Raw genomic sequence first — 24,846 nt, 5'->3', positions numbered from 1 at the left:
AGGTCCTCTGGGCGTATCCCACCCAGAGGAGGGACTGGAGATGACTAAGGACACCCACGGGGACTCTTGCTGGCCTGGGAATTCCTCGGATTCCCCTGGAGCTAGAGTAGGGGCCGGGGAGAGGGAAATCTGGCCTTCCCTGCAAAAGCCGTGACCCAACCCCAGATAAATGGGGTCTTGTGATTTTCTAGGAATTTTACAAACAATTACACATAATTTACATCTATATTACATATTACACTTGATTTATATATTTACTATAGCTGTTCCCTAATTATTGTGGGAAATCATTAACATGATCGCTGTCTCCACATAAAATGGTAGCCCTTCGTATTACTCAGTACCAAAGAAGTTTGGTACAGGTGAGAAGCTCAATGGCAATTACTTTGGCAGTGATTAAAGGCTGCCAAAAATCACCAGCATCACTGCAGTCAAAATGGCTATGTTGAGCATTTCAATTTAATTTCATTCCTGTTTCAGACAATAATATTTTCCAAAATGGGTCGCAATTAACAGCTAACAGAATGTAAAGTGCAAAACATTTTAGAAACACAATGCCAATCTTTTTTTTAAATAAGTATACAGTGAGTGAAAAAAAGCAGAGGCTGAAGCAGGGAGCAGAGAGACTGCACTAAGTTAAAAGAAAAAACAGATCATTGTATGTCATTTCCTGTTATTTCTCTAAATAAGTCTTTGATTCTCTTTGAGAACGTTTTCCGACCGGACCGTGAAGCGCACACGATTGTGGTTGGTGCATGTGATGGTTGAATGATCTGTGTGTGTGGGTGTGTGCATGTGTGTTTAATACGTCTGTGTGAGGAAGTCTGCGGAAGTTGAATGAACACATTAGTTATTAGCATGTGGTGTGTTGAACTATTCCATACCACACAAAAAAGACAGTACTGTAGATTATGTTCATTTCAACTTGCAAGAAAAAGCCGGACTGGCTGCCGTCACACACAATTCTGCCGTGTCTGATCGGGTAAATGTGCTCACAGCTTGCAACCTCGGATCACTTTTTCCAAACATATAATCACCCAGCCCTATCAATATTGTCCCTCAGAAGGTAATCATTGGGGTAGGTGGTTGTGTGGGGGCTGACGTATACGTTCCAGAAAAAAAAAAAAAAAAATCAAACTAAACTTATTGTCTTGTGTGGCCCGGCATGAAACTGCAAAAGGGGACACGGTGCATCAGTTAGTATAGATGAGAACAAGCATGAGTTGCTGAGTGGTTGAGAACAGTGGTTCCCAGTGTAATATTTTTCAGCCAAAAACCCCAAAAACAGCACAAAGCATTTTGGGATGAGGAACAAAAGATCCCAGTGCCATTGGTGTGTGATTTATTAAACCTTGGAACAACATATGTAGTGGTATGTCTCCATGGATTTTATTCAGCAACTTCAAGGGTGATTATGTAACAGCATCTACAGGTATTTTATTTCTTGCTCATATGCAGGAAAATTGTATCACTGATAACAAAGGTATACAGCAATTGACAATGGGGTCACCATAACACAATTTAGGAATAGGTTGCTTCATGTTCAAGTTAACTTATTTTTAATTTGAAAACAAAAACGTACTGTTGCTGTCAATTAGATTTGCTGAAGAAACCCTGTTAAAATCTCACTTCTTGAATTGCTTCCAAGTGCGTTTGTTTCATCATTTGAGAACATTTGCTGATTTAGAACACAAGATGTGTTTAGAAATGAATGGGAGGGGAGTGTGCTCTTTGTGCAAACGCATTGAAACCCCAAACGTGCCCTTAAAAGAAGAAACGTGGACAAGAGGAAAGGCATTGGTTCCCTATTGGGAAAAAATGAGAATGAGCACTATGTACGTCTTAAACAACAAAGTGACTACAATCAAATACAGGTCAAGGTATTCATTTGAACAATTAAAAAAATTGAAGAACATCAGAAGTAATGGAGTGACGGGATTATTACAAGTTGGATATTAAAGAATATGTTCATCCAAACGTATTTCCACACAAACCGATACAAACATCTTTGAGCTGTCTGTCACATAAGTAAGCAAGTTGACTTTGTTGAGGCAGTCCAACGCAGCCAGCTCAGTTTATTGTCTCTATAGGGTGGGTAGCGAAGGCCGTTGAGTTTTTCCAGAGCCCAGCCACGCAACATGCAGGCCCGTCGGTGGCTAAAGGTCTCAAAGCCCCAGCGACCATGGTACGAGCCCCAGCCGCTGGCTCCTAAAGGGGTACGTGAGTATATTGTAAATCATTGACATCATAACAAAGCATAACTGCACGACTTGTGCAAATCTACACGAGTAAAAATACAATTCATGCGGTCTTTGTGGACACACGTGTGCGTCTTGGTCTTTTTGGGCAGATTTGAAGCGTGTTATTCACTGCTTCATTTCATCAAGGCGAGATTACTGTAACTCCCTGCTCATTGGCCCGACCGGTGCTCCATTAGACGGCTTCAGCGGGATCAAAAATGCAGCGGCTTGTCTCCCCACTCGCACCAAGAGACACACGCCCATCACTTCAGTGCTGGCCTCTCCGCACTGGTTACTCATTCCCTTTAGTAAACATTTGTCAAAACTCCAGTCCGGGAGGCCGTCCTGCATGTTTTCAAACCCTCGCTCTTATACACACCCGATTCAAAGGATTAGGATCATTTTCAAACTCCTATAGAGCTTGCTAATCATTTGAATCAGGTGTGTTGGGAAAAGAAAACGTGCAGGATACTGGACTTCGACACCTATAATTTAGAATAAACTTGAAAATACTCTGGGTCACCTTTCAGGCTCTAAATGGCCTGCACCCCCCCCTTACTTAACTGAACTACTGCATTACCACAGTCCATCCGGTCTGCCAACCAGCTGCTGCTGGCTCCGTCTAAGACTGGGCTAATGACTCATGGCGACCGAGCCTTTGCAGTAGCCGCTCCGAGTCTGTGGAATAGTCTGCCTCTGTCTGTTAGATTTGCCCAGACCCTCGCTGCTTGTAAATCCCTCCTAAAAAACTTCTTATCACTTGCTTTAAACCCCTTGAAATCTGACATCTGTTACACTCCTGTCTTTTCTGTGTTTTAGCTTGTTCGCTTGTTTTATGTGATGTATGTGTTGTATTGTATTTGTTCCGGCACTTTTGACAGTGTATTATACGAACAGTTTGTCCTCACAAGGGTCAAGGTTCTTAGAGTCACATAGTCCTTAAGATTCAACCACTGCTATCCCTTTGTAAATACTGAATAAAACATATGTTGTCATGGTTTGTTGGATTTTGGGTAGTGGGTTTATTTTGAGGGGTTCTGTCCCTTTCTGTTTATATATGGTTCCTGCTTCTGCTCCTGTCGTAGTGTTTGTTTTTGGTTTTGCCAGCCTGCCTGCGCCTTAGTTAGAGTTTTTGCCATCCTGTTTTCTTCACTTTTGTCCTCGTTCCCTGATCCAATAAATATGGATTACATGAAGTCCCTGTCTTGACGCCTCCCTGCTTTTGGGTCCCCCACCTCCGCTACCACGCCTGCCTTCCTCCCCGCCTCGCACCCCTGTGATAACATGTATTTCCTCAACACCTACCAACACCTCCAAATGGCAGTCCTGGCAGCGACATGTGGATAATCCCATCATTTGAGCAAAACCCTCCACTGCTGGTTTTCTCCAACACTGTGCTTATTACCTAAAAAAATACAAAACAAACAAAGATCACCAGAGTGAGTGAGCAACAGACACATTTCCATCGTCATAAGAGCAAAAGAGTGCGTTTCCTTACAGGGGTTTCATTCGAGAAAACGTAGAGGGCCAATGGCTTCTCTTTGTGATTGACAAAGTCAATGGCTTTGTCCAGAGACTCAACAGCCAGAATGGGAAGAATGGGACCAAAGATTTCCTCTTTCATGAGTGGGTCATCTTCAGCAACACAAACCACTGTCGGAGCTAAGATAAGAAAGAAAATAAACAATTAAAACAACAAAAAAAAACTTGATATGTTTCATCTATAATCTAAGGCTTGTGCTCTTGCTCAGATATCTATGGTCTCCAGCACTTAACCAATGGTGGGGCTTTTTTTTTTTTTCATACTGGAGCAGTTGGCCAGACATTCAACTGGATATTTGCTTTTTTTAGGGGCCGTCCACATATTACATGCTCCATATTCACCCCCCAAAAAAATCAATGAAAACACGTTTACTCATTTTGTTGGATAATGGTAGGTCACTACTTACTACTGATTGGGACCTTTTGGCTCTTTAAAGGGAACCTTTTATTTACAAAAAATTCACTAAAAAGACTCATTCAAAAGACCGGCTCTTTTTTTGTTGATTTTAAAGCAACAATATCTTACTTGTAGAATACTATAAAAAATAGTCATAGAAAAAGAAGTTCTCACAAAGACATATATATATATATAACCCATATCACCCATAACCCACACATATAACCCATCTGATAAATTATCAGTATTTGCTCAGTGAAAGGTATTGAGACGTTGACCGTATGCAACCAGGTAGAATTCTGTATATAAAATCCCTTACTGGTTGGGGGAGTTGAGCAAACTTTGTTTACTGTATTATTTGAGTTGGAAAACACAACCTACTTAACAAGGGCAGATGTTTTTTTTTTGTTAAAGGTGTTACGTATCCCATAATTTAAAATGTATACAACATCCTACTTAAGAAATAAAATGGAGGATTTCTATCATTTGGATTACAATTACTACAATTTCCATTCTACACGTTAATAGTCGAAACTGATTCCCAAGTTCTCCTTAGTTCTGCATGCAGCATACTGTAAGCAACCCAATTAATGCTTTTCCCAAACCCTGAGCAACCTCGGGACAATTTGAAAACATTGATATGTGTTTAAAAAATTAACATATATTTTTCTATTTTCATTCAATAAATGGAAGGGACATAATGGAAATATGTGAGTTACCTCATTTACACATCGGTCTATTTAAACCTGGGCAGGTATAAACATTTTGCTCATCAGAGATAGGTCAAAAATTAAGGAAAAAAAAAAGATGTGCCCACAACTCAATACGATTTCCCACCTTCTATTTTTTATTTTTTTGCATTCCCTTCATTTGTCGGTCCGTCAGCAAAGAACAGTTTGTCAATGCTAACTAAGTGCCCAGCTCTGGTAATACGTATATTGTCAGGTTAGAGGAGTTATTCCCATATCCATTCTGCCTGTAAAATCACACAAGTAAAAGCAAAGTAAATGTTTCTATGTTATTTTTTTACATGGAAACATGGGGTGTCACTGTGTTTGGCTTGCTGCAGAATATTTTTGTCTCTTACTTCTCCAAAAAGATAAGACATTACCCTCCATATTAAAATGTCTTATCATTGCAGTCTACTACAGAAATCGGGATGAGAAAAAAGAAAGTTTTCCCATTGAGTTTTGAAAGTGATGTGATGTTCACTAATGAACCGATTCTTTTCAACAACTCTTCACTTTGAACACTGGGAACAATGGGACTGAATCATTATATGAAGCCGTTCACCTTGTTTTACTAGGACAGCTGAAAAGACTTTCTCCTCTCCCCCACTACCAAATCACTTTTAGGAGTTGGTCATGAAATGATTCTTGTATTTTCGTGCATTTTTTCTCAATGAAATGTGCACACATTCGTACATATTTTACGGCATTTGTAAGAGTAAAGCAGAGGAGAATTTTAAGGGAAGCTGAGCTTTCTAGAGCAATTGCCAAAATCATACAATACACATAATAATATTTTACAACAATACTTCAACGTATTTACAATTTATATGTACCAATGGGTGAAAGTGAGAACAAATAAAACCAGTGATAAGATGTTTGTGAGCATATTAAATGCTCACCTGGTCCAATCACTTGAATTTTGATAGGACTTTATGCGCAGCCTTGATTGCCGCTGCTCTCTTCTTTCAACAATTATGGCCTTTGCCTTGAAATGGCGGCTCAGGGTAGCTACCAGTTAACTTTGACATGTCTGAGGAGAGGACTGATTATGAGCCGTTTACCCGGAACAGGTGGCCAAATGAAAGATCTCAATTCAATATGAAAGCAGCAAGCTTTGCATTCCCCTCACAAAATCAGTATAGCATTAGTTCATCCATGGTACATGGTACATATGGTTTACTGTATTTTCGTCTGGACGGTGGTTGGACTGCTTGCAGCTGTGTCCCACTGGCCTAACTTTAACCACTGCACCCCCCCCCCCCCAATGTGAAAGCGTATTTGCATTGTCCTGGAATTTAGTCACATCAAGCAAAAGCAATTCATATCTTGAATAACTGTAAAAACAGTGGTTAAGACTTTCCACTTGTGAAATATTATGAGAGTATGAGAGTGCCTGATTTAAACTCAGGCATGCTTTCAGTTGAGTTGTTTTATGCATAGAAATACTAAGTGATGGAATTCTTTCGGAAAAAACATAAGACTAATTCACCAATATATTTGTCCTGTTGGTCACTTTGTCCTCCCACGACAACCTTCCCGTTGGACTTGTTCAGTAGTTCTGTCAAACGAGTCCAGTGTTGCTGTGACACAATACGGCACAAATCTGGAGAGTTCTGAGGATCGTCTCCATAGAATTCCTTCAGGGTTTCACACAAAGCAGGAAGAAGGGCTTCACGTGTGGCCTTGGAGCACAATACATAGTCTGGTGCAACACAGCTTTGTCCTGCATTGAAGAACTTGGCCCATACTAAGCGACGTGCAACAGCTGCAATAGTCACTGTTCCATAAATCAAGCATGGACACTTGCCACCCAACTCCAATGTCACTGGGGTCAGGTGGACTGAGGCTGCCTGCAGGATGCTGCGAGCCACAACTTGAGAACCTGAAACAAGATAGTCAGTACTGTTAGATTAGGCCTCTTTGATACATGGTTAGACAAGTGACTTGAGCTAGGACGTCGTGTTGCTGTGACCTTGCTCTGCATCTTCCAATATATTTGCAGCCTAGCACACATTATCTAGTTGGAAACTGTTAGGACCGTGAGGCCACTTGGTCACTTGAGTTAGGCAGAGTCCGGGGAAACCGGGTCAAAATGGCTCTTTGAGTGTTAAAGGTTGTCGACTCTTGTCCTAGGCAATGCCTACCACCTGGTCAGAATCAGGGAAGGGGATGAGTGGAAAACTTCAATAAACCATTAGTTTATTTTTCAATATCTGCTCCTGCCGTTTTTTAGAACATGATTAGCAACATACCTTGCACCATGATCAACCAATTTTGTTTTGTTGGCCTGGATGACATTTGAATTTTTTCTAGGAACCCTCAAGAGCATGTCCAACATGTTCGCTTGATGTTGCAACGCCTTTTGGAGAACTGGCCATTTGTAAAGACTGAGAAATTTGAATTCTTTACCTCTTCAGTTCAGCTTCTGGGTTCATTGTGAGGAAAGGGCATTTATGCGCTCATCTAGACAAAATCCAGGCTGTGGTCGAGTGGCCATCTCCTACATCAAGGAGAAATTTGCAGTGGTTCTTGGGGTTTTCTACCTTCTACTGTAGGTTCATACATAACTACAGTGGGAAGGCTGAGTCTCTAACAAAGCTAACTTTGGCGTAAGTGCCATTTATATGGTACCCCCAGAAGTCGAAGCAGCTTTTAGTACACTTAGACAAGCGCGCCCGTTCTCGTACACCCCGAGCCTGATTTGCAATTTTTTGTCGAAGTTGCTCCTTCTCGTGCTGCCTCAGCACTGTGGACAGGAATTACAAAGTCTGAAGTAGGGAGCTACTGACCATTGCTATTGTCCTCGCGAGACATTGGCTGGAGGGTTTCACAGACCATAAGAATCTGTCATACTGTACATCTGCTCAGCACACATTCTCTATCTGAAACAGGCATGTTGGGCACTGTTTTTCACTTGTTTCAACTTCTCCATAAGACCCCAGGGTCCAAAAATATCAAGCAGGATGCTCTTTCCAGGATGTATGATTCCCAGCAGTGTGATCCAGAGAGACAATCTTACCTGAAAGCTCGGTGATTGGGGATCTTTGGTGGTGATTGGAAGAGAAGGTTGCTAATGCTGTGCAGATTTCTGATGGATGCCCCAAACACAGGCTATTTGCTCCTGTGGAACTGCGTCCAGAGGTTCTTATGTGGGCAGAGGGTTCCAAGGTGCCCTAGCACCTGTGAATCAGCTGCACCACCTTTCTCGTGGATCAGTAAATCTGGTGGCCAGGTACGAACAATAACATCAGAAACATTGGCACTTAATGCTCATTCTGTGCATAGAGCAAGGCTTCACATTGACCCCAAAAAGTCTCTTTCAGTCACTCCCCATTCCATCCAGACCATGGTCCCATATAGCCTTGGATTTTGTGACTTGGTTGCCAGTATCTATGAGTAAGTTGTTATTCCTGACACTCGTGGATTGGTTCTCCAAAATGATCCATTTTGTAGCACTCACAAAGTTGCCTTACTCTGAGACTTACTCTCTGAGTCTTACTTTGAGACTGCTAGGTTTAAGGTACAACACATGTTTCATCTCCACAGCATCCCTTCTGATACAGTTTCAGACAAAAGACCCCAGTTCATTTCGCGGGTTCTGGATGTTATAGGGCTTTCCTGGTTGAAATGAGTCTTCAACATTGGGAGGCACTACTCAACCTCCTCAGTAAGGTCTATTCAGGTGTGCTGGAGAGGAGGGCCATCAGAGATTGAACCTCGGATTCAGGAGGAGCAGTGTGGTTTTCGTCCTGTCCGTGAAACTGTGGACCAGCTCTACACCTTCGGCAGGATCCTTGAGTGTGCTTTGGAGTTTGCCCAACCAGTCTATATGTGTCTTCATTTTGACTTCGGATTTGCGGATGATGTGGTGCTGTTGGCTTCTTCAGGCCGTGACCTCCAACTCACTACAACTGTTTGCAACTGAGCGTTAAGATGCTGGGATGGTAATCTGCACCTCTATATCTAGACCATGGTTCTCATTTGGAAAAGGGTGGCGTGGTATGCGGTCCTGCCCCAAGTAGAGGATTTTAAGTATCTTGGGGTCTTGTTCACAAGTAAGGGTAGCAGGAGCTCGCCAGGCAGATTGGTGCAGCGTCTGCCACTGTTGTTGATAATGTACAGCGTCTGCAACTGTTGTTGATTAGGTGTTTTCCCAGTTCCTAGTTGTCCTTCATGAGTTAGATTCCCTTGTTTTTCCGAATCTAAGTCTATTCTCCCGTTGAAAGTTTATTTTTTTGGGTTTTACTTTGTATTTAATCTGAGTACACGTTACCTCCGGTCTCCCTGCAATTGGGTTCACAACCTTCCACCATGCCAGGACATGACAGGCTACGGAAACATGGAATGCAAAATTTGATGCCCCGTTTCGTCATATAGTATTTCAAAAAGTCAATTTTTCCCCATGTCACCCTAAAGTTGAGGTCAATTGAATAATCATCTAAGACAATGGGGCAAAAAGTATGAGCCCTGTAAATACCTGTAAGTGGACATTCAAAAATTGATAGCTCACATTCTGCACATCCTACCAGGTTGTTGCTACATGTGCTTACCAATTTTGTAGGTCCAGTAGGTCAAGTGTACAGGGATTGTTTTTCATTTTTCAATTCTAGGTGGTGTGGTTACAGGGTCAATATGTTTTCATTGTATTCCAACAATAAATTACAACATTTCAACAGGTTTGATGAAAGTGTAACATTTTATAAGTTTTTGTGCATGTTCAACACCCCCAAATGAATAAATAACTCCATAAACTTAAATAATTTCTGATTTCCCCAGCAACAATAGGGACCTCACTGCTCTGACCCAAATATTGATCATTTTAACAGAAACAACAAGAACTTCATGGTGGTCTCTGCTTGATTAGAACTGCAGGGAACTTTAAAGGGCGCTTGCAGTCCTGGACATGTTAGGATGTTGGCATGTTGGGAGACTGACACATTGGACATTTATTTTTGTTAAAGGCATATACAAGCTTCTTACATTGTATTTTGGTAAAATAAAATAGTTCAGATTTAAATCTACTTAGATATTTCGTTGTATACCTGCTGTGCAATAAATAAAGCTATTCTGTTCAATTCCATAGTAAACACGATCTCTTAAAAATTCAAAAGTGCAGCATAATTTGAAAGGAAATTAAAAGTGGCCAAGATTCTGATTAATAATAATAATAATAATGAGAATAACAATAATAATAAGTTATAGTCAAATATTATAGACCTCAGAGTGATTGGTCCTCAGACACTAATAAGGAGACGTAACCTGTGTAGAAGATGTGGTCAAAGCGATTCTGAAGAAGTGCCTTGGTCTCTTCTGCTCCACCGTTAACAACAGCATAACATTCCTGTCAAACGAAAAATGTCTCATGAGCAACAAAACAAAACTACTTCGCAAGTATTTATATTAAGTATAGGCATTTTCCAATACATGCACAAAATCGACTTCCAGCACCCTTCACTCTGGAGTTTCCACTTCCACACACAATTGAAATGTTTGCGTTATGTGGACTTGGAGAAACCGTTCAACCGTGTCCCTCCAGGAGTTCTGTGGGGGGGGTCCTGCAAGAGTAGGGGTACCAAACTCCCTGATAGTGGCCGTTTGACTGTCAACAGTTTGGTTCACATTGCCGGCAGTAAGTTGACTTCATTTCGAGAATTTTAAGGTGCAGCCAAGAATTGAGGGCTTCCGGTATTGAATCTCAGCTTTTTGCAGATGATATGGTGCTGTTGGCTTCCTCAGGACATGATCAACAATCACTGGAGTAGGTCACAGCCTAGCGTGAAGCGGTTGGGATGAAGATCAGCGCCCTCCAAAATCTGAGACCATGGTCTTGAGTCGGAAAAAGAGTGGAGTACCCTCTCTGGGTCAGGAATGAGGTCCTGCCCCAAGTGGAAGAGTTAAGTGAGGGCAAGATGGAGGGGGAGATCGACAAGTGAATCAGTGCAGTATCCACTGTAATGCAGACTCTGTACATATTATGTTCTTGTGATATTTGTTGTGTTTGGTTTGGTATCAGGGTTTCATCTTCTTTTCCGTTCTGGGCTTTTGTTGGGTTTTGACGTCTTATCATGTTCTTGGGTGTTTGAGTTTTGTTCATGTTAGTTCATGTTTCTGTTTCCCTTGTGCCAGTGTCTTGTTAGTGAGCTTGCGTGCACCTGTTGTCATTTACCTCCCTCCCCTGTTTTTGCCAATCAGCTCCCTGGTCCAATTGTCTTGCCCAGGTGTTTCTTGTCTCGTCAGTTTTGAGTGTATTTAGTTTCCTGTTTGCTTTTTCTGCGATTGGGTCCACATCTTCCACACCTCCTCCCCCCAATGTTGCAATGACACACGGCATTGGTCTGTCATCGTAATGAAGGAGCTGAACCTAGAGGTGAAGCTCTCAATTGACGAGAGGATCTACATTCCTGCCCACACCAATGGTCGCGAGCTGTGTGTTGTGACTGAAAGAACAAGATACCGAATACAAGATTGTCAAAATGCATTCACTCATCAGGGGTCTCCCTTAGAGACAATGTGAGATGCTCGGTCATCCGGGGGGGGTCTCAAGAGTCGAGCTGCTGCTCCACCAGGTTGAGAAGGAGCCAGTTGAGGTGACTCAGGCTCTAGTTTTGTGCCTGCTTGACAGCCCTCTGGTGAGGTGTTCCAGGCATGTTTCACCGGAAGGAGGGCGTGGGCATGACCCAGGACACGTTGACTAGGGGGTCTGGCTGGCTCCAAATTCATGTCTTCCCCTTGATTTTACACACATTGCAATGTACACTTGCCAAAGCATTCTCCCTCCCCATCACCTAAGGATCACTACTTCTTTTACACTACTTTTTTTTTTTAAATAAACATTTACAAGGAATGTTTCCCCATCACCTCAAAATTTTATTTACCTGTGACAGATATTTGGGGACAAGCTCTGATATCAGCCGGTCTGTAGCAGCACTGACCTCAGAGGGTTTGATGACCACACAGTTTCCTGGTTGGAGACAAACAAAAATAGTGACAACTCCTAATAGTAAAAAAAAAAAAAAAAAAAATACCATGTAAAAATATTTTTGAGAGAGTACACAAAAAGTAATTATTTGACAAAAATAGTTTGGAAAGAGAAGACTAAGGATGCCCGACTCTGGCCTTCTCATCTGCACCTTACAGAGCATTCCTTCTTATCTATCTTGCCATTGCAATGTTCTGAATAAGTCCAATGTAGGAATCTAATCATTCCCATCAGCTAAGCGACTTGCACAAAATGATGTTGCTTAGTCAAAACGTCCATACTGCATACCCAAACTGTAATGCATTATTTATTACTTATTACTGTCATTTCAAGGTAATTTGTTACATTACAATATTAATGTATTTAAATTGTACTCACCACCATAGCTGTAAATATGAATTTTCCATTCTAACTGTAGCTCATTACAATTCCAGTGAAAGGTTGGTTTGAGCCTAAAACCAGCGCAAATAATTTTATCTGTGTTGTACTGTAAATCTTTAAAGACAAGATACAAAAGACAAGATACAAAGTCCTAAGTGTCCCTCAGCGAGAGAGCGCAATCCTCCGCATGTTTTCTTTTTGCTAATTTCATGGTACTATGGCCCCGCTCTAAATTTGTTTGTCAATGTACTGGTCCTATTTTCTGAAGTGGACAGCTTTTTAGGTGTTGCACACAAAGTTCCCATACCGATTATATTTTTCTTGTCTTTATCTCTGAAAAACTGAAAGAAATAGTTGTATGTCCATCTTGTGTACATATTGTCTATATTCAACCTGTTATAGATCAGCTAGTAAACATTTTGCCTCTGAATTTTCTCATTCAATCTTGCGGTGTTTTTGGCGAGGGAGGGGTGGGGCCGCATTCTGGCTAAAAATGGATTACTTTACTCTCATTTGTAACAAATACAATATGATTTGTGTGTAATTTATTACATTACCATGTTACAGTAGAAAGTAATGCATTACAGTAATTACATTAATTTTGTAATGCATCACTGTCAACACTGGGACTTGCTGGATAGCTTAAAAACAGTGTCAATTATGTGTAGATTTTTGTTTTGCATGCCGGTCTGGTCTGGTCCTTGTGAACTGTAATTATATTGTTGAGAATAATAAATAAATAAATGAATAAATAAAAAAATAAAAGAAAAAAATAAATTAAGGACATGGGTTTCCTTTTTGGACTCCTGTGTATACTAAAATACCATTTTCCTTAAATTGCATGAAATTAATGGAAACTGTCTATGAACTTTTCCCGTTTATTCATAAAATACATATTTTGTATAGAACACAGATGAATTAAAATGTGGTACCAGGAAATGGTAAGACTTGGTTATTTATTCTTTACAGGGAATAGTTTTTGTTGATATGAATGCTCAACTATTTTGTTCAAGGGATTTTAGGATTATTATTCCATTATTCAAGATAATGGAAATTGATGTGTGCCTAATTTGCTAAATTTAAGTTTGAGATGGAAAGTTAAGAGGGAAAATGTTATTGAAATGGAACTGTAGTATTAAAAAATTGTTATCAAAATAGTATAGTGAGTGCTACTTAGATATAATATACATGTATACAATATCATAAATAAAAATATAGAAAGGATTTATTTATATTTTGAATCCCATAAGAGCTTGTTATGGCCGTATTCTATTAGTGTGGGTAGCCTAGTCTAGCATAGACTTCTTCGTATTTCTTGATTTCCATATAAATTAGCTTCTTACTTCTCTCTTTCACATCACTCGTAATCTTGGAACCCGTGGCTAACCCATTCAAGTTTGAATCAAGCACTAAAATGCACTATAAATACGTTTTTGTAAGCACTCACAGGTGCACAAAGTTATCGGTTTGCCATTTTGGAAACCTTGATACCCACCAATAGCAGAACAGCATCTTAGTGCTTCCGACGCTGACCAATAGCAGACCAGTATTTTAGGGAGTCATGACGCCGACGACCAATAGCAGACTAGCATTCTAGTGATGTAGGCGGGACTCCTTATATAGACGTATGAGTTTGTAGCGACTCAGTGTCACGCATGCACACTAACCAGCATGTTTGAGGTTGTCATTACGCGAAAAATATGTCGTAAAAGAGGGGACGAAAAAAATGCAGCGGTAGACTGAAAAAAAAATGCAAGCCAGGGACGTCGTAAACCCGGTGTCCACTGTAACACCATGGCAGATAGACAAGTGTCTGGAGCTGCGGGTTGCAGACACCTAGAGTCATGTATAACTAATAGTAAGTTTTAAAATGTTTGGCTGTATATCATACCTGCTGCAATGGCTCCAATCATGGGTAAGATAAGTAGCTGCAGGGGGTAATTCCATGTCCCAATGATAAGTACAACTCCTAATGGTTCTCTTCGGACAAAGCAGTCATCCATTTTTGTGGCCTGAAACCCAACAGAAATACAGTCATTCTTGGGAAAAAATAATAAGAAATATGAACATTATTTTCTGAGGCTACATTTCCTGTCACGGTGACAAGGAAGCCTAGAGGGCAAGAAGCATTTAGGGCACGCAGTGGACCAAACTAGAGCATGTCATACATGCCCGACATATACCACAAATTGTCTGCCCCTCCAAAAAAAAAAAAAACCCAAAAAACAATAAAAAAGGCAAGAGCAGGTTGAGGTGAGTACCGTTGTCTCCTCGTGACTTCACTGTTATTAGTCATGAGGTTGACGATGACATGGTCGGATTTCATTTCAGGGATGACAAATGGCTCTCAAGGAGCCAAGCCACACATGAGTTCATCCAGGCATTTATGTCCCTTTCTTAGTCTTCTCCAAGCAAATTTCTCAGACCAACCTAACATGTGCTTTACTGCCATGGTAGGAAAGGCTATGCATGGTGTCAAAAACGGCCTGCTGCCAACTGACTTGAACAGGGGACTGGGCCAAACCATGGAGATGTCACACCACAGCTTGATTCCTGAAACACTGACCGCTATCTTCTCCAGACCTAGGCCGGTGGTTGAACTCTCACTCGAAAGTTGCGACAGAGGACTGGTCACCATCTCTGTGAGAATAACCCAAACCTAGGCGCACTGTGACTCAGTGATCATGTTGGACTTGCCAATGATGTGTTGATGTCTTGTTGTGAACTCTAAAATCAACAATTGGCACTTGCAAGGCGGACAACGGTTCGGCCAATTTGGACATGGAGAACATATGACGCTTTTGAAGATCGTGAACTCACGGCCTTCCAGAAAGAAATGAAAGAGACGGCTCACCTGCCAAAAGACAAGCAGCTCCTTGTGTAATGAACTTCATATTAAAGGCATCTACCACCTGCTCAAACACAGCATCAACGGGAACGTCGCATGCATCTATCGTGAGGGCAGCCATGGCACCAGGGTGTGGCTAGGCCAAAACCCGGACCTTGATCCTGCGCTTTCTTTTTTCCTCAAAAACCATGACGCTCTCCATATTCTTGTCAACGTCGTGGTATGTGGTCTTACTCCTGAGTGCCTTTTTTAGGGGGTGCATGATGTGTGGTGCCCCAATGGATGAACCTGTGGTAGAAGGTCTGCAGCATAGGGACTACTTCCATCTTTTTTGATTAGGTGTCCAAGGAATTGAATGGAGTCACACCAGACATTTTCTGACTGAGCTTAATGAAGAGGTCCCCAAGGTGTTAAACATGTTCCTCAACTAAGGAGCTGGCAACAAGGATACTGTTCAGGTAAACAAATATGAAAGGCATGTGTCCCTGAGCACTGAGTCCATCAACCATCGAAAAGACCAAACCGTGTTTCAGTCCGGACGACATCCAGAGAAACTCAAACAATCCAAAAGTTGGTATTACGGCAGATTTTTTGTTTTGTTTGTTTTTTATTGTGGCCAAAAAGAAAAGGTCCACTTCCCCAGTCTGCCCATGTGGCTCCTAAACGCTCATGCTGGCTAGCCTGATTTGAACGTGCAGCAGCATTTGACATCAAATGAAAAGTTCAGCATTCTTTCCATGAGTTCCGATCGTTTACTGTCACTCAGTCTTTGCATCGCAAGAAGGCCTCTGGCTCTTTTGACATGAGAGTTTAAAAACCTTGAACAAGTATGACTTGAGCCCAGCATACATCTGTTGGATGCAGGAAGCAATATGATGAAGCTCATGGCCCTGGCTGCTATGAAACTCCTGAGCGTGACACGACATGGTAGTAGCACGTGGGGTCGTCTGTAATTTCACGGAGGGCAAAGTGAGCCTCTGCTTGTGTGAACACCGCAACAGTGCTGGACTCCCAAAATTCTGGTAGCCCAGAGACAGTGTTGTTCGCCATGTCATATACTTCAAAAGAATATTCAGCCTCAGAAACTCCAGCGGGACAAGACAGGTGCAACAATTTTTAGGTTCGTAATAGGTGTCAAAGGGTGACTGCCAAGAGTAGGAATGTTGACTAAATGTTGAAGACACCGCTACTTGCAAAGATAACAGAGGCTAGTTGAACCAATTCTGATCAGACAAACAGCAGAGCTGGTTAAAACCACTTCTTTATGAAAAAGAGTGGTTATTCATATTTCTGTGGTAAAACCAGACCACACATTGAATTTAACAACCCATTGAACAAACAAACAAACAAATAAATAAAAACATTCCCCATAAGATGAACAGGACAGGTTTAACAAAAACAAAAAATAAGAAAACTTACAAGATTCTTACTGACATACTCAGGCTGCATCCAGCTTTTGAGATTACTGATGGTGTAGTCAAGCTCATTGATCACTATATCAATCTCAGACAAAATTGCCTCAAACTTGGGCTGGTAGGAAACAGAGCATTGAAGAAAAATGAGCACTCATTATAAAAGTGAAAAACATAGATGCACATTTGTCATATTTCTGTATCAGTTTGTACATAGAACATACATATGCATGTCTTCATATCACAATTACCTTGCAAAGATCCTTGTGCAATGCATTCAAAATGTCCTGCTCATTTTCTTGGATCATGGCCTTTATCTGACCGAGCTGAACACAACGAAACTCCTCTGAAATTGTCATGCCAGAAACAAAAGCCGAACGTAAACGGTCCACGGTATTGCGGTCCATTTTTTTACCTGAAACACAGACAAAAAAAAAAAATAAATCTGCTTTTAGAGATATACTTTTCTATTTCCATTAGATATATGTGAAATTGAATGCAGCTGTTAGGATTGAGTTTGTGTAAACCTTTGTTAGATTATACATTAATTGTAATAATAATAATTTTATATATATATATATATATATATATATATATATATATATATATATATATATATATATATATATATATATATATATAGCTATTTCAGCTATTTAAAACACAACCACATTGAACCATTCAACCAGATCAATCAGAAATAAATAATAAAAACTTAAGGAAATAAAACAGGAACAAGTCAAGTAAACTATTAACAACTAACAATACTTTGAGCAGATGTCTATAGTTCCACTGAATTTAAAATGACAACTTGTTTTGCCAATAGTTTAATGGAAATGCATTCTCAGTTGTAAGGCTCGGTTTCAGCATTCAGACCTCAAGTCCCACGATCCTGCATGATTTCATCATTTCCGTGATCTCTACGCATCTGATCAGTATCTGTATCAGGCTTCCACAGAACTTGCAAATGAGCTGATTGAGCTCCTCATATGAATCAGGAGTGCGTGCTGGAGGAGAGACATTTAAAAAATATGGGTGGTCAGGTTAACTGTATAGCTCTGAATCACCACAGTCTGAAAGGGCTTCACAGGTGAGGAGAAATCACAGATGGCACAACATTACAAATACACAATTGTGTCCCCTGAACAACACTTCCAAAAGAAGGAAAACCCCATCTGGGGAATTTGCCTCCTGACAGACCCTTTAACAAAATGCCTGAGTGTAAAAATGCATTTTTTTGTCAGGATTTCAAGATTTCTACTGAAGTGGCAGTACGAACGTCCATGGCTAGAGCATTCCAGAGCACTGGCATTTTGTGAACACTAACTGTAAGTTTTATACTGTTGTAGTCCCACAAAGAGCCGCGGTCATATTAGAAGCGCCCAGAAGTGTAAAGTGAAGCCTCGTAGCAAACAACAAAACCACAGTATTCCAATCTATTACAAAACAAATCTAGGTAAAAGTCCCATTTCCAAAGCTGTACCATTCTCTTTTCCTGTCTCTGCCTCTAAAGTGTGTGTGTGTGTGTGTGTGTGTGTGTGTTTGCTCTCAGCACGCCTACAAGACACGTGGTCAGCTTCTGGCGTGACCATGGGAGATGAGGCGGCATTAGATTGCAACTTCTGCCCATCTACTGCACAGGAGCTCTGCAAGCTACTGCTGCGGAGCCCTGCTAGGTTTCTTCTCAAATAGTGGTGTGACCCAGTGTCCATCATCATCATTATCCATGACAGATAAAATATATGCTGTGTGCACTTTATCTCCGTCCCCCCACAATCACTCTACTCATCCTGTTCACATTCCATCTTGTTCACATAATCAACAGGCAGCTCATGACCATGGGTTAGGAATGTAGATAGACCAGTGATATTTTAGAGTGATATTTTAGCATTCAGTTACTTCTCCACAACAGACCAATACAGAAACGGCATCAGAACAGACGGTGCACAGATCCGCCTCCAGCTAAAAGGCCCAATCGGACTCCTTCATCTTAACAGCATCCTTTACCACTGGTGTTGACCAGCAGGTTCGAGGATTTCTTCCACGGCAGGCATTCAATACCTTACAACCCCGATCAACCGCCTCAAGGCGATACGGAACATTGTTCACGTAGACTCAGAGTCATCCGCCACCCCTGAAACGTGAGAGAAAGTCTGCTGGATGTGGGAAGTGAAATTCCAAGTGGGGACTCCGCCAGACATTCCCAGCAGACCCTCACAATACATTTGCGTCTGCCAGGTGGGACCGGCATCCTTCCCCAACATCGGAGCCAACACACCACCAGTTGACAGCTCTACTCCTCTCCTCACACAAGTGTCTAATACATGCAGTCGGAAATCCGATACCACAACCACAAAGTCTAGTAATAGAACACCGAAAGTGTTCCGATCAGGAGTTCACGCGCCTCCGGGACTCACTTTCAATGCTCACTTGAGCATTTAAGTCCCCCAGCGGAAAAAGGGAGTCCCAAGAGAGAGTACTCTCCAGGACACCCTCCAGGGTGTCAAGACGGGGCATGGTGGAGTGCAGAGGTGCGGGAAGGTGGGCCCAGAGATGCGAGGAATACGGGAGGGAATGTGCTCAAAAATGCAAGATTAATGACAAATAAAGCAGGAGTAATCAGGGAACAAAACTCCAGGCAGGGTAGAAGCAAAATTGGGAAATAAAGTAAAATCACAGAGGGCAGTGATCTGGGAACTGGAAAATACGAGGTACGACAAGGATAGCAAGGAAACAACATCAGCCTGGTAGGATATGCAATGGCCCAACAACTGTTATGACAAGATAGGGGGTTTAAATACACGAAGACTAATTAGGGAAAACACGCAACAGCTGAATGGGGACACGAGGTCAGGGAACCGGATTGGCTAACACGCAAGCGGCAACTTCGGCCACTTGATTGCGACATTGAAACTTTTATTTTATTTATTTTTTGGCTGACGAGTATTGCCGTAAAGCGAGGGACATGCATTGTAAAAAAAGGAGAATAAAAGGTGCTGTCGGAATAAATATTGGCTCTGCCACATCCCGGAAAAGTGAAAGTTCTCAGCAATGCTCTCCTTTCCGGATCCACTGTAACGTGCCCAGCAAGCTCACTCTCTTCCCCTCCCCTCCCCTCGAACGACACCGTTGCGTGAAAAGTGAACTTCATCTTGAGCTCGTGACAAAACGCCTCGCGTAGAGTGTATACGACGCGCTCCATCTGAACGCGGCATTACACCGTGTCCCTTTCAAAGCCTCACAAGGTCAAGGAAGATTGCATCAGACAAATCCCTGCTAAACTTTCGAAACACTCCACATCCAACCACAAAGACATCTCCTGCCAGTTTGATGTTCAAGAGAGATCTGCGCACCACCTTTGAGCTTCTGAAATCGTCACCAGTAAAGAGACACTGTGCAAAAAAAATAAAAAATAATTGAAATAGTACAGTCAAGGTTTGAGGTAGTCTGCCCTCATTCCTAAGTGCACTGGTAACTGCTTAGTATGTTCCACCAGTTCGGAGGTTGTGGTTTCACTTCCTGTATGAAGTTTGTGTGTTCTCCCCGTAACTGTGTTTATTCTTATTTTTTTTCCGGGTACTCCCATTTCCTCCGACATTCCAAAAACCCGTAGGGTAAGTATATTGGGCACTCTAACTTGACTTTAGGAGCGCTTGTGAGTGTGAGTAGTTATTTGTCCTTGTATGCACTGTCTGGCAAGCAGTTCAGGGAATGCCTTGCCTTTTTCTAAAGACAGCTGGGCTAGGCATGTATGCCCTTGCCCCTTGAGAGGATAAGCAGCAAAGATAATGAATGGATGGATGGATATTTTTTCCTCCTTTATTTTTTCATTTATATGTTGTCCTTTCTTGTCTTGACAGTTCTATCGCTTAAATTTGTATTATAGCATTTGATCTGTATATTTGAAAAATGATGACATTGATATCATCGATATCAATGGTTCTCAAAGAAGGGTCCGCGGACACCCGGGGTCCATGTCCTGACTGCAGGCAGTCTGAGAAATAATTTGGGTTATTAATAAAAAATATATATTTGTGTAATTCCATGTTATTTTAAATTATTAAAGTCATCATTACTTTTCAATAAAGCGTTCAATTCAACAAATTTAACTCAAATGTATTTTCACGTTTTTTTGTTTTTTTTTGAAGATCCCAGACATTCAATCACAGATAATTAAGTATCGATTTAATACTTAAGTATCTGGAAATTAATGTCCTTAATGTACTTAAATATCGATTGTCTGGACTCTTTGAAAAACCACGAAAATACGTCTCTGGCATTGAATGAGTTAATATATTTTTTTAAATCAAATAATATTGAAATTTGTCAAAAGGCCTTGTGTCTACAATTGCTTGCTAATGAGGCTATGATGCCAGCAAAGCAAAAGCAGCATTTTGTTTATGATGTTTTTTCGCTAAACAATGTGAAATTGACCCAGTTTGTTTTAAGGAGGTATGCTATTCGCATTTTTATTTTCTAAACCTTCAGTATAGAAGTTACTAGAGCCGCTGATGAGCAGATGACTTCGGGCAGTTAGACAGGGGACTGGTTGCAACCCTTGCAGGGTACTCAGGGACGAACAACGATTCATACGAGGACAATTTAGGATGTGTCCCATTCACCTGCCATGCTTGTTTTTGGAGTGTGGGAGGAAGCCCGAGTGCCCGGAGCAAACCCACACAGGCTCGGGAAGAACACGCAAGCTTCACACAGGAGCCAGCTGGAATTGAACTCGTGTCCCTTACTGTGAGGTGGACATGCTAACCCCTCATCCACCGAGTCGCCCAGGTGAAAAACATACTGGCTTTTGCTTTCCTCAAAGGAATGTATTGAACTGATTTAGCCTTGTATCCCTACCATTCCTTTTCAAACAAAAAAAAACACAACTTGTCATCAAAAGTAAAAACAGAAATATAGCATTTCAGTAAGGATATTAATTGGAACGTGCCTAAAGTGCCTAAGTGCTCGTACTTTCGATTAAAATGATAGCCTTGAATAAATAAAATATTGCACCAACCTATTTGGGGGACTTCAGTTTCAGATGAGTTCTTCATTTTTGAGACACAAAATACTAATGTTGGTCTTTCGGTTGTATTTCTTCGGATAAACACAAAGGGTGGAACTTTTTTTTTGTGCTGGCTCTTGACAAGCGAGTTTTGCAACTTAGTGAAACTGTGGCGGCGGGTGTGAGCGCCCAGGTAGGGTACAGATGGAGATCTGCTCAGGTCCACACTTGTAAAGAGTGAGTGATTCTCATGGAACGTGTCTGTAAAGTAGACAAAAAAAAAAGAACAAAAAAAAACTCAGGAGCCTCATTTAATCAAAAGGTTCATAGAACAGTGTCAAAAGTCAAATCCAAGCCTTATGCCACCTGTCCTTTATCTTTGTTAGATCAAGTACTTTCTTTCAAACTCAAAGGCAAAGGGCTATGTTACTCTTTGGCCAATTGTAACCACCTCAGCATGTCTTTTTTTTTTTTTTTTTTTAAACAATGGGGCTTCTTGCTGGTAGATTTGCATCACATGCGCATGCACTTGCGCTCACAGGCAAGTTTAGATCTCCTTTGATCCTCCTGGAGCTGATCATTGGCTGAGTCGTTGTCAGTTTGGTTATTCTCCAATCCATTTGAGTCATTATCAGTGTCATTATCAGTGACCACTGCGAGGTCCCCCTTGTAGTTCTCGGGATTATTATTACCATTATTATTATTCTCTGGAGAAAATTGGATTTTTGGGGGCCTAAACATGCATGAAAAGTATAAATATAGTCAATGCACTGACTATAAGATTATTATTGATGAAAATTGCTTAAGTATACCTCCACATGTATCCTTTTTAACATTAACAACAGAAAAACGCAATATAAATCAACATTCAACAACTGTTAATTATTTTTATCGCGTTTATACGGGTTACAGCTTAGTCTAAAACATTTTGTCAAACTCAAGGCCCGGGGGCCAAATCCAGCCCGCCACATCATTTTCTGTGGCCCGCAAAAGCAAATCATGTAAGTTTCCATTACCCTTGCTAAACTCTGTTCCAAAACTTTAGCTTGTCCTGTATAATGAAAAATAAAGTTGAGATTTTTTGATTTGTTCCGTTACAATAATGTAAACAATAAATGAACAAAGTAGACTGCTTTACTTCTGATTTCAAAACAACTAAGCCATCAATTTGCTGTGTACAGTAATAATACTATGAGACAATTTAAAATCGACTTGGTTTCCTCAACTTATCGGCCCAATGAAGGAAGTTGTCGCTACAAAATGGCCCGCGACAAAAATGAGTTTGACACCTCTGGTCTAAAACGTAAATAAAGAAGCAAGTGCACCAAATTGCCTGAAACTAAAAGAAATTGATGAAAATTATTACTTTATTGCAAAAAAAAAAAAAGTCAGTGGCAGCCATATGCTAGGACGTACAGAACACTAGTTAATGAATTTTGGCAATTTTGGCCATTTTTTTGGACATTTGCAGGTCTCAAACTAATTCCTCCTTCTCCTTAATGATGATCCCGATCAACTTCATATTTGGTGTGCACCATTATGAGACTCAAGGTAACAACTCAGCCAAAAATCGTGATGATCTGACAACATATATGATGGGAGCGGGTCATCAAAATATGTGTTTGATATTTCCTTCACCACAAGTGACAAAACTCTTTATGGCTCGGGTGTACATGCTTACAAAAAAAAAAAAAAAAAAAAAAAAATCACACATTTGAACTTCTCACAATTTCACACATTGGATAACCCAATGTGCATACACCCCAATGTGCCTAGGGCTGCGAGGGTCCTTTGTAGCTACTTGCAGCTCTAATTTTAATTTTCTTCCTTGTCTTTCTGGTTTGGGTGCCGTTTTAAAGCGTTTGATATCATTTTAGCTGAACAGATTTTCTGCACTTCTTTGTAGGTTTGCCCATTTGATAGATTTCTTGATTAAATAAATGCTCTTCATCAAAAGTTTCTCGAACGACTCATTTTACTTTATTCCCCCCCCCCCGGACAAATGCACAGTCAGCATATTCAATATCAATCGCCTTGATCTTCAAATAAGGACCGCTTGTTTAAACACCTTTTAATTTACCGAGTGAATGCCTTCATTTAATGCCTTTGCCTTTATTTAATTCACCGAATGAAAGCCTTCCCTAATTGAACTCAACACTGCCATTTTATTGAACACACCCCTTTCAGTCAATCATTCGGTTTCACAGAATCAAAAGCATGCACGGCAGGCCTGTTAGATCTGCTTGTTTTCTATACCCTGCAGAAATTCACTTGCAGTGCAGTATATAGGTTGGAATTTGAACAAAAACAGGGATTTATCTTGCTACAATTGAGGGACTGCTATTATTTTGAACACAATTGTACGTGCCACCGGAGCACAGGGACGCCGTTGGATAATGATCTGTATTTGCTAGGCATTTTTCCTTATTGTTTCCTCATTCCGTGCATTACTTACTATTGCCACCCAGTTCCTGTTTGTGTAAGTAGTGATGTCAAAATGAGGCTTTCTGAAACTTTGAACCTTCGTGAACCATTGCGTCATAAAGTGCTTGACTACCTGAAGATTCATTCAGTACCCTTGGGATACATCTAGTGTCAATAATATAATTCTGCATTTGGATTCATTGCTTAAATTAACTCCTGCAAATGTGACACACTTATGTGTATAATAATACTTCATAAAATAGTAATGCAACTGTGATTTATGAATTTGGTTATTTGTAGTATAAATTACACTCACGGTTAAACAATTAAAATAAATTAAAAAAAAGCTTTGAAATCTTGTTCGTCATTCATATTTTCCTTGGGATTACGCTAATTGTACGGAGTGTGTCATACCTGACATTGGGCGTAGCGTATCCAATGCTTGTACTGTGTTTTTGTTTTTTTAATTGAGGAACTGTAATTTTTGCAGAATAGAAGGGCTCAGTCACCATCCATTAAGAAAGTGCAGTATTTGGGTTCCCAGTTGTAATATGAATGTCATGTCTAATATGGCATGTCTAATTCAGAGCTTTTAATGTTACATGCTAGCGCTGTTATGATCAGTGTTGATATTATATGTCAATTTTGCACCTCTGCTGAAACCATATTCCCACGGGGACAACTAAAATTCGTCAGAGAGTGTGCTGACAGCGGTGATACGCTGGAGAGTACGTTTCTCGGCTGGTCTGAGAATAGATGAGCTGGGGTGAGAGAAGTCTGGGCTTCCCTGCTGATGCTGCTGCCCCCGTGACCTGACTCCGGATAAAGTGGTAGATGATGGATGGATGGATGGATGGATGGATGGATGGATGGATGGATGGATGGAT

At 40.9% G+C, this 24,846-nt stretch overlaps 1 protein-coding gene across 1 annotated transcript; it reads right to left on the bottom strand.

Annotated features, from left to right (window-relative positions):
* Positions 1 to 1,365: 1,365 nt before the first annotated feature.
* Positions 1,366 to 21,845, bottom strand: aldh3b1 (aldehyde dehydrogenase 3 family, member B1). Its single transcript, XM_088437388.1, has 10 exons — positions 21,548 to 21,845; positions 16,782 to 16,945; positions 16,538 to 16,648; positions 14,162 to 14,282; positions 11,786 to 11,871; positions 10,170 to 10,251; positions 6,400 to 6,792; positions 3,739 to 3,902; positions 3,546 to 3,645; positions 1,366 to 2,208 (listed from the first exon to the last, which is right to left on the bottom strand). The coding sequence occupies exons 1-10, from the start codon at positions 21,582 to 21,584 to the stop codon at positions 2,021 to 2,023; spliced, it is 1,446 nt and encodes a 481-aa protein (XP_088293514.1). The 5' UTR covers positions 21,585 to 21,845; the 3' UTR covers positions 1,366 to 2,020.
* Between the last annotated feature and the right edge of the window lie 3,001 nt (positions 21,846 to 24,846).

The sequence above is a fragment of the Hippichthys cyanospilos genome, chromosome 16 (assembly GCF_059441005.1).
Source record: "Hippichthys cyanospilos isolate Australia breed blue-spotted pipefish chromosome 16, RoL_Hcya_1.0, whole genome shotgun sequence".
In the NCBI taxonomy this organism is placed as follows: domain Eukaryota; kingdom Metazoa; phylum Chordata; class Actinopteri; order Syngnathiformes; family Syngnathidae; genus Hippichthys; species Hippichthys cyanospilos.
This window is presented reverse-complemented; position numbering and strand designations above follow the sequence as displayed.